General features: G+C 23.5%; 1 protein-coding gene across 1 annotated transcript; it reads left to right on the top strand.

Moving 5' to 3' along the window:
* Positions 1–11,103: 11,103 nt before the first annotated feature.
* On the top strand, positions 11,104–11,628 carry LOC126899376 (protein seele-like; the record flags this gene model as incomplete). Its single annotated transcript, XM_050674255.1, has 1 exon — positions 11,104–11,628. A coding segment is annotated over one exon (525 nt), but the record flags the coding sequence as incomplete, so codon positions are not given.
* Between the last annotated feature and the right edge of the window lie 443 nt (positions 11,629–12,071).

Here is a 12,071-nt window from a genome sequence, read left to right on the forward strand (position 1 = left end):
ATACAATTATTTGCGGTTCCCCATGGACGAATAATAATACTTTTCTCCGTACTTAACTAAAACTTTGGACTCCAGTATTTATTTGTTCAATTTCTAATGAATCGTTATTATATTATCATGCGTCTGTGTGTGTTTGTGCGAATTTTATAGATTTAATTTGAAGAACATTACAAGTTTATGTTGGTACCTGTCAGAATAGTTGCACTTCGTAACGATAAAAATATTAATTTTACTTCAAGAAATTAATCAATTTAAAACGTTACGTAACAATTAAAGTACTCCAACCACTTAACTTAAATAATTAGACATCTTCAACGGAATCATCGCTTAATGAGCGCTAACTTATATTAGTGTTAAATATCAAGGTAACCAGTAAAAACATTTCTATAATGTCAAATAAGAAGTTATATGACGTTTATGAGCGAATGAATATTATGATGAAAATTTTAAGACATATCCGGTAATCTGATTCAGAAAAAAGGCACTTTGTAAAAATCATTTTGTACTTTTTTTTAATATTGTGTATAAATGAAACGTAACAAACCTATTAAAATTGATAATTACATGCGTTTGTCGTCAAAAAATTATTGTGTGTGTGTACTGAATGATGTATGATGTAAATATAATCAAATTTTGAATTGTACATACAAATGAAAATAACTAATTACAATAAGTAATATCTTTACTGGCTATTATAATTAAATAAATAAGTCTGGTCTAAAATTAAAATGAAATGAGATATGTTTTTATGGCAAAAGATTTATTTGTACCACATAACTTTTCATGATGTTCAGAAATCTCCTCTTTATAAAATATCGCAATGGTCCTTAGACCTTTCTGGATAATCACTGCATACATAAAAAATGTATGAATAAGTTTGTGTTTCACTGAATGTTTTATTTAGTTTTGACTTGTTGTTCGAATCCTCATCATTGGGTTACTCATAATTTTGATTATTTTTCTGAGAAATATAACCAGCAAAATAAGAAACGTTAATTTTTAGAAATTATTATTACTATTTAATTATTAATATTATTTAAATATGTTTAATTTCTTTTCAAAAGCTATGGTTTGTACCACAGAAGACGGGAAAACCTGTATAAGCACAGCGCAATGAAATTAATCCTTAGCACCTACGCACCAAAGTCGACGCGTACCGACTGAGCTAAGCAGGCCACTAACCTAGAAATAAATAAATAAAAAAAAGATCAAACTTCTCAATACTTTACAGAAAATAATGTCAACATAAACAGTTGACAATTAAAAAACATTTGCGTAATGGATCTTAATATTCTCCAATTATTAAACAACTATAATAACCTAACGAATAACAAGCGCAAATAAAATAATAAAACATATCAAATCAGTGTTGATCCTATCAAAATAAGTCTCTCTGTAATTGAATATAATTCAGATGTGTATATTATTAGACGAAAATAATTTAAATGAAATATGCGGTTGTATAAATTAATAAAATCAAACATTCATGAAATTTTATTTCCACTACAAAAAATCAAATAATGTTTAACAAGTATTAGCAGTGTCAAATTCGGTATAAAAACTATACAACTTATAAAGCTATCACTAAAAAATAACTGTTTCGACGAAATGTTAAATTTACCCAAAAGAGCAATTCACATTCGTGTTTGTCCTAACGAGTACCCCCAATAATTCCATAGGAAATAATAAAACAGATAAAAAAATAATAGCAACTGTTATAAGCACATTAGTAAACGTGTCGCAGTACCGAAGATAAAAAATATTTGTTACACTGAGAATAAAAAACGTGCAAAACCGATAAAAACAGTTTGTCAATGTAAATATTGACTGTTAACTTGCGCAACAACGTGTCATTTGGCGTACGTATGCGACTAGACTTTAGACGAGATCTAGACGATCGCAGATAGATCATGAACTTCGATATTGTCGAAAAACCATGTTGTCCAATAAGTCGCCTGCTATGTTAATAAATATAATTGGATTAATAAACGAAAAACAAAGGGTAGTGCGAAAAGCGCGTGCTCGCTGTTTGTTCAATGTTTTGTCACTGCAACCATGTGACCGATGACAAAATATTAATTGAACTAAAAATAATTAACGCAATGTCGTACCGTCACTGGCAATGGTCACCTGCGGCACCGGACAATGCCAAACAGTTGAACTTTTAAGCCGGCGCACATTAACAGTCACATGCCAAACGCATCATACGACGTGGTCTACCTTTTGTTGTATTTTCATTTATAATGATTTCCAATTCTGTGCGTGGAAAATCAATTTCGTGATATATTGCGCGTTGATTATAACTCATTAATATGATAAAACTCAAAGAGCCTGTTGGATAAAATAATAAAATTATGTCACGGGTACGCGCTTTAAAAAAATGTTGTTATCCACTCTGTTCGGAAATACCCCATTTCTTAACTAATTGTTTTCGATGACAAACTATTAGTCTGATAATTTACATTTAAATTTCAATCAAATTATTGCAAACTTTCAATTAAACGTAAGTTTCATCGAGAATCTGATAATTTGTTGAAATATTTACTACAATAGTGTTTCATAATTCTCCGTGTATAAGCAATGATCTATTAAGTATTTTGTATAATGGTCGGTACAATTAAAAACGTTCGATTAATTCCAGATTCTTAATAGAGAAAGATAATAAAACCATTTCAACATAATAGAAAAATCAACAATAGAAATATTATTTATTAATTATTAAACCAAAATAGGACCAATTTGACTTAAAAAATACAAAATTACTTATTTTTCAACTTAATATTTTGAAATAATAAAGTTCTATTAAAGTACAAACTTCACGTAACAATGTATTTAATGCAATATAAACATTTTTAAACGAAATACCCAAGTTATTGAAAATATGTATCTTTGAGTAGATAAATCTCAATTACGTAAAAAGACTTTTTTATGTAAACAATAATTTTGTTATGACTCAATTTTTGACGTCTTTAATATTATCTCCCCTTGTGAAAACGACTTAGTGCTTACCTGTATTTGTAAGCATCACAGAAACAACTGAGTTTCATACACTGTTTTAACGATGTTTCTCAAAAAACGAAACCTCGAATCAGTTTATTAACTTATATCACAATCAAATTTCTGAAATCGAAAACTGTGAATCAAAAAGTCTTATATCATTTAAGTAAAAAACCACCCTAAATTTATTATTTTCCTCCAAATAAATATAGCTCACTGATCACATACGATTGTAAATATAAATTAATGCGATAAAAAAGCTTAATGTAATAACATAAAAATTATAAATATTATTTTTAGGGTTATTTTCAAAACATAAATGCGAGCCTTTAATAACTTTTACATTATTATGAAGAATAAACTAAATAAAATTTCGATCGGAGTGACAACGTACAATTCTTATCTTTGCGTTAAAATAAAAATAAATCGTCATTTAACACTATGCCGCTCCTAATCAACTTTTTTAAATCATCAAATACTAATATCATAAAAAGTAATAATACAATTTTGATTACCGAATTGTTAAAATTTTATTTAGGCTATTCTCCATTTAATAGTTAAAAAATAATAGGTTCCTGTTTAATTTTCAAAAGTTTTCCCTAATATTTACCTTTTGGAATAATATATTTTTTAGTAAACTTGATTTGAATAATATGTTATAAATTAAATTTTAATAGTTTAATATTAAATTTTAATCTATATATTTTTATAAAAAAATTATTACTTAATGAAAATCTAAGGGTTAGTATATTTAATAGATTACACTGTTGAGATTAAAAATTATTAGAGTTAAAATTGTATAATTACAACAACTGCTATTATTTTAAAAAGAATCCCATAATTATGTCTGTTAGAGTTCTTAAAAACAAACAAATTTCTACAGTAAACGTGAAAGATTACTAGTTAATTAGTTGGTAATTAGTAATTACTAAGGATTAACAAGGATACTACAACACTTAAAATAATAATTGTTAATTAAAACAAATGAGAAATTTATTCATCAAAATATATTTTATTTAAAAAATGTGTGCATAAATTTATAATTTCGTCATAGAACATTTTTAACAAAAAATGTTGAATTAACAGAATAAATACAATTATTTATTATCATTAAAATAAATTAAGTTACTTCAGAATTGTTGATGTTTTTTCATAAAACATTTTAGTAGCATCATTTGATCGAAAAACATTAAGCGATTGAGATGAATCTATTAAAGTTATTTTCGATGATATCTTAGATTGCATTCATTAAACACAAAATATAATTAAAAATCCCTAACCTTTAAACATTAATCAATATATAAGAATTATTTAAGTTGAGGAGTATATAAGTTATCTTATATACTAATAAATGTCATCAAATCCACTGGAGTTGTATCAAAATTTGACATTCCTTTAATTTGGCAACACTGTGGTGTTTTATCAATGTGAATATAGTCAATGGTTAAATATATATTTGCCTCTTTTAAGTATTTTTTCTACGGTAGAACTTTCTTTTAATTCAACTATTCTATAAATCCAATTGCTTGGTTATATATCATCATATAACTTACTTTTAATACTTATTTCGAGAAATTTGTCAAAACGATAAAACATTTTTCTTATATATGTTTTTGTCACGTCTGTGCTTAGCAAATCTACATACAGGTGGTTTTTAAAATCTTCTCCTGACTGTTTTTGATCATGATCATGTTTCTTGTTTTTGTTCAAAATATTAATAGATACTGTTGAAGTATACATTAGGTTATCGCTAAACGCATTTACATTATTAACCGAAGCCACACATTTGGATTCGCCTTGTTACTGCAACAAATCTTGTGTCGCATGAACAATTTCTTTGTATTTTAAATAAGATATTATAACTTTAAAACAATCCAGTTTTCTTCTTATAATAAGTATTTTATCAAAATACCTTGGCACTTCAACACTACGTTTAACAATGACGCCATTTATGTTTGCTACCCATATATTGTCACATAGCTTTTGAATGTTTTTATATTGAATTTTTAATGTTGAGTTTTTTAGTGATTGATGACTAATTGCATTACGTATACTGCTATAACCTTTAAATAAAACATTATTAGATTTGTAATATATTCGAATTCGACCAGGCTCATCAAAAAACTTCCACAAGTCTTCTGGAGAATTTGTCATAGTGGTAAAATATTGCGTTATAAATACTGAAACGGCGTTCATTCTATCAAAATCATTGCCTAATAAATTTTCAGTAAAAACAGTTTTTTCCTCTTGTTTTGTCTTAACTGTTTTTTTTATTGTTTTAAATATATTGTAACTATTAAGCAGAGCACTAAACACAGTAATGATGGGCACACAAATAATATTAATTATTATACATTGCATAATATAATGAAATACAAATAAAAAAATTGTCACACTTTGTAATTTATCGCTTGCCATTTTTCAACAAAAGTTGGATAATAATACTTCGATAAATGTTCAAAATGAAATTGAAAAACTTTCAATGTATGTATATATATAATAAGAAATTGTTTAACAGATTGCATCTATGGTAACATATTTAGCCAGATTATTTTTATACTTGATCTAAAAAAAAAATCTCTGAATATATTTTAAAGCTACGTATATTATATATTCCTTAGAATATCTTTCAGTTTATCGACATCTATAGTTATGTGCTAACGTTCAAACTCGTTTTATAGTTGAATATGAAATCTCAAGTGAAACAATTTTTTTATATGCATTTCAAATTATATCTTATTAAATTACAAAAAAAAAAATTTCTTGTGACACAAGATTTGTTGTAGTCAAATATAATCGAAGACAAATCAAAATTCGTGTCTTCGATTAATAATGTTAATTCATTAGCGATAGCTGACATTAATTGTTGCTTGCAATATCTTCTTGCGAAAATTGATGACTGAAAACTTTTCCGCTCTTACATAGAACTGTGTAATCAATTCTTCTGGTAAATCATATTTCTTCCTACCTTACTCTCATTTTTTACTATGATTAACTGTAAATTTGTTCGCACTAAAAGAGATATTAAGTTATATAATGAAAATTGTTGATAAATTTTATAACAATGAATAAAGCGTGATTTTTTTAATGAATTTAGTAAATAATAGATTTAATAAATATAGTGTAAGTTACTTACAATAGCATGTAGCAAGTTGGTATAATTGAAAATATTCTCCATTTTAACTTTCAAATTTTATAACTGTTACAATGATAATGAAATGGGTAATATCATATTTAATTTGACGCTCAGTTGGGCAATAGAATGCATATAGTTAGTTACTAAATTACTAATAATTAAAATTACAATTAAAAAATAAACATAAATAACTATTATAAAGAACGCTAAAAATTACTTTTAAAATATAAGTCAATTAACTATTATTTAGGCATAAAATTCAAAGTTTCCATAATAAAAGCAAACGAAATACTATGTCATTCCCTTAATATATGATTTACATACTTTTTAAAGCTATTTAACTGAGAGTGAAATGATTCATAAAAAGTAGTCGTTAAGTAGATATTAATAACTGGAACTTGCACATTTACTTTCTTAAAGGATTTAGATGTATTTATTTCATTATTTATTAATTTAATTTTACACTATTAAATTTACTTTTATTAATTTTTATTTAAAAAAATATTATTGACTTAATAAATCGTACATTATTAGAACGACAAAACTTTCGTTTAAAGTAAATTAATTGTCAATGTAAATTTTAGTTGTATATTAATTATTTTTGAAGATTTATTTATCATATTCAGTATTTAGTTTTTATCAATTTATTTAGTATTAATTATATACGAATTATTTACGTGGATTGATAAATTAAATCATTTTTCATTCAATTATTATTTTACGTTAATTTCCTATTTAAATAATTTGTATTCTTTAAGACTATATATATATAACAAAACATTCTATATATTTTTAATTTATTAAAAAATTTCAAGATGGCCATTTTTAGAGTTGATTTTAACAAAAAATTTGATAAAAAAAATATCTTATTAATGTTCAGTAATAAATTATCTGATGCAATTAAAAGTTTATAAAAAAACTTGGGTTTTGTGTTTAATTTAAAGATGTCAAACATGAAAATATGAATTGAGAATAGGATAGATGAAAACGAAATATTTTTACGCTAGATATTAGTTATATGTATGTAACTTTTTACACGGAAAATATCTACACTTGAATGAGCGACTGTAAATGAACTTAAAAATTTGATAAGCAGAAGATCTCTTTGGTATTGACTTATCACAAGTCATAATAAGGTCTTGGTTTATTCGAAACAATAAGTTATACGATATGACAATCGTAGTTGATTTTCAAATATACTAAAATTGACATATTTTCAATTAATATAAATAATTAAAAACTCCATCTCGTAACATAAGGATCATTTAAAACTAAAATTAGTTTATTTTTGTTATACTTTAAGTTATAATATGATATAACATACATTTTATAAATTTTTAATTTCTCTGCTACTTATTAGTTTGCGTTCTTATTCAGGTTTAATATAATATACACATTACATTTTTCAACATAAATTAATAGTTGTTTAATATACATAATAAAACGTCGATTATTAATACAATTAAAGTTATTGTTTTTTCAATCATTAAATTGTGTTAGATCACATCAAAGTGTAGTTTAATTTTGATGATATCTATTATTATTTTTTTATTTTGCTCAACTTCTTAAACTGAATTTAGTCAATTGTATGGTTTATTAGTTCTTTATAATAAATCAAATTTATTAAGCGAAAAGCAGTTAAATATCCATTATTTTCATGTTTTCCACTAAAATCATTTAAGTAAAAAACGTGTTTAGAACATTAAATAATGCTATTAATAAATTAGATTAAACATGATGATTATTTCATTAATTTTGTATAATATATTTAACTTGTGAATTACACAAAATGTTACTTCTCAGTGTTTTATTTTAAGCAATCGTTCTAAGAAATCAAGAAGTAAAAACCTTTAATTTTTAGCAATATTTATAAAATTATGTATAATACAAATAACAAATGTTTCATTTCATTTTTCTTATATTTAATGAACTATAATTTAGATTGATCAAACATTTTTTTTTATGTTCATAACTATTTTATAGATATTTCATCGTGTATTAGTGTTAAATTATTATTACTGGTATAAATATTAGACATAATAAATTGAGTTCATGGACAATTATATGTATTTAGTTTTCTTTTTAATAAATCATATTAAGTTTTTATTAATTATGTTTAGTACTAATTCTAGTAATTAAGTAATTCTATTGCCATGTAATAGATAAATTCTTAGATAATAGGACAAATACAAACTATACACCTTTTCAATTACCAAATTAATACATAGATAAAAACTGAACTGAAATTTAATATTACATCACAATTAATATCTTTTAAAACCAACAATTTATGAATAGTTTGTATTACTCTATAAAAATGAATTGGATTTAAATAGTTTCAGAAATATCATTTTTCTTTTAAAATTATAAAAAAAGTATTAATATTAAAAATATAATATTTCTCTTATTATTGTCATGTAATTGATTTAAAGTTTTAAATAAAATCCTATTTAGCATAATATTCCTCATTGGGTAATTTAGTACGTATATTTCATTAAAACTCTTAATGGAACAGCAATATCAATTAACTTTTATTGTTGAAGATGCTTATTATAATATTAGTTTAAATTAAAATTTTTTCAGAAAATGTATGTATAGACAATATAAAATTTATAACATAGCATAATTTTTATAGTAAAACATTCTAAAAAGAAGCTATCAAATAAAATTATAGTTATTTTTTCACAAAAATAAAGTAAATAATTTATTACACAAAGTAATTAAATTAAAAGGACGAAAGGTCCATAATATCAAAAATTGTTACAAAATAATATTCTATAATTTATTCAAATATAAATAATAATTGATAAGTATTTATCAATTAGTAGTAGAAATCAATTATAAATGTTTGTAAGAAGTAGGCTTTCAAATTTAATATTAAAATTGCTTCTCAGTATTGACTTTTATCAATTGTTATGTTTAATATAAAAGCATATTTAATATTAACTAACACTATACAATTAGCTTATTTTTAATAAGAATTATAAATTGAAGATTATACAAAATATTATTTACCCTTTGTGGTGAAATGTTGAAAAAACAATATAAAGAAATTAAATAAAATTATTTAACTAGAAGTTTTAATATTTCGTACTTTACTTTAGTAGTAGATGTAAAATTACAAATTTCACGTTACTTTATTTTAATAATAATAAATATAAGCGTTTAATAAAGAAACATGTATTTATTTTAATGGATAATTTTCATTTATGATTAAATAATTTGTTATTAAAAAAATTATTATCTACTTAAGAATTGACATAACTGAAGAGTATAAAATATTTTAATACAGAATAAAATATTACTCAAAAAGAAAAAAAGAAAATTCTAAAAAAAATAATATTTTTTACAATTACACAGCAAGTTTAAATTCATTTAATGATATCAATATTTATTCAACAATAACTCAAAATTATTTTCATAATTATATGTTCCCTAAATTAAATTATCATTCACTCACAATTAATACCAATGAGATCTTATCAAATAGGTAATATTACTACTCAATTATTTTGCTCAATTACAGTCACTTATTCAAGGGTAGATATTTTTCATGTAAAAAGTTACATACTTATAACTAATATCCAGCGTGAAAATATTTTGTATCCTCTGTTCTTTTCTAAATTCATATTGAAATGTTTGATATCGTAAAATTTAACACAAAAACTCAAATTTTCATAAACTCTAAAATGCAACATATAATTTATTACTGATCATTAATGGTATTACATAATATTATGATATATTTTTATCAAATTTTTGGTAAAAATCTACACTACAAAATTCAAAATCTTAAAATTGTATTACTCAATTGTGTACATATTTATAGAATTTTAATCTAGATAAAAATATCCAACTTGAAATATCCGAAAACCAAAATTTAAATTTAATATATTTTTAATATAGATATTTTTAGCTAGGATATTTTGGATCCGGATATTTTTACCAGACAACTTAGTATTTAGGTGAATAAAACAATAAACGTATAGGTCTATGAAAGTTTGATTATAAAATTTATATAATATTATATAATAATGTCACCTAATATCTATCAATGTTATTCATATATTTTATTTTAATTATTTTAAATTACGAGTACAATTAACACCATATAATGCAAAATATAAACTGGAAATTCCAATATCACATAACTAAACACCACCGATTAATTCGGTTAATAAATGAAATTAATCATCTGGTTGACCTTATCAACCATTAAACATTTCAAATGTTTTTATTCTTTATTTTCTGAAATATAACGTGAAAGGTGTGAAATCAGGTCGACAAAAATTTTGATCTTCACTTCTTAAGTTAATCATAAAGGTAAGATAAATACTTTTAACAATTTTGTACGTATATAATTTATTAATTTATATATAAACATCTCAACTTCAATTTAAATACACTAAATTCATTTATAATGAGATTTAGCTAAACATTATTTATTAAAAATAAATCAAATGATGTATTATCACGTAGTCAGTTCATCTAAGACCAACTGACATGTAAAATAAATGTAAGTAGCCATTAATGCTATAAATTTTAGTACGAAAATTAGTGAGAATGGACGTTATTTCAAAATATATGAGTCAAAGTACAAGAAAGACTTAAAATAAAAAATTTCAATTAACCAAAACTTGGAAGTAAGTGTACTTTAAAAAAAGTTTTTAAATAGTTATAATAGTCAATAAAATATATCAAATATTAATCGAACCTTTTAAAAAAGAAATATATAAAAAAACTCTAAAAATACAAAATGAATAGTATGAATAGATAGGTTTAAATATTAATTAAACTTGCTGGCTTTCAAGACTCGAAAAGCATTTATGAAAATGTAGCAAAATTTATCGATTTATAAATTATTTTACCAGTGTAACCAATATAAGTTGCATTTTACAATTTTTTTAACAAAAACATGAATGTTCCATAGTATTTTTTAATGAAATAAAATTTAAAAAATGCTAAAATATTTACTTGTTATTTTTGTTTACTTTGTGCATTGTTATGCATTCAGTACTTCCGAATTAAAATGTGAAATTTGTTGTCGACTTGTTGAATTAATCCAAAAAAATATAAGTTCTGTTGAGCCTTCTCGGGTCAGCCAAGTTGGAAACTTTCGGATAGATGAAAAAGGTAATCATCAAAGCAATATTGTACCTTTATCTCGTTCACAAGTTTATTTATCAGAAGTAATGGATTCAGTATGTAAACAAATGTCCGATTACGTTCGTGCGATTTTTAAGGAAAATGGTACTTTAATTGTGATGCCACTACTTGTTAATGGTAAAATGAATCCACTTATGAGTGATGTTGATATAGTACAGGACTCGGATTTGAATAAAAGTTTAGAATACTATTGTGATTATATTGTTGATGACATTGAAGAGGATGTATATAGAATTATAAAAACAGAAAATAATGAAAATATAGTGGATGCTATTTGCATAGATACTATTAAGTTATGCCCAATATATAAAAATAGAGTAGAACTTTAATTCTGTTAATTTTTCAGACAAATTTTCAATTTTGTATTCTATCATTTATTCTTATAGGATAAAAGTAAAATAATATTTTATTTAACCGAAGGGTTAAATGGATTGAAGAATCCATCATCTAACATATTTATTGTTTACCATTATAACATAGGTTTCTAATAACAATAAATGGTATATAATACAACCAATGTAGTAATTATAATTTTTTACCAAGAAATGACACCTTATATAAATAGGAAAGTAGGAATTTGTTTCTGTATCTAGGAGGATTTCATAACTTTTCATAATAAATTTTTAAGTTGAGTTACAAAATGTAGAGTTAAAAAAAAATTCACTTTATTAAGGGAGGATTTTAATTTATTTTACATCAAAATTTAAAAGAGTTTAAATTAAAATCATTATTACTACACTATAATAATGGAATTTGACTCGGTTAATTTTAT

The sequence above is a fragment of the Daktulosphaira vitifoliae genome, unplaced genomic scaffold (assembly GCF_025091365.1).
Source record: "Daktulosphaira vitifoliae isolate Bord-2020 unplaced genomic scaffold, ASM2509136v1 Scaffold_2, whole genome shotgun sequence".
NCBI classification, from domain to species: Eukaryota; Metazoa; Arthropoda; class Insecta; order Hemiptera; family Phylloxeridae; genus Daktulosphaira; species Daktulosphaira vitifoliae.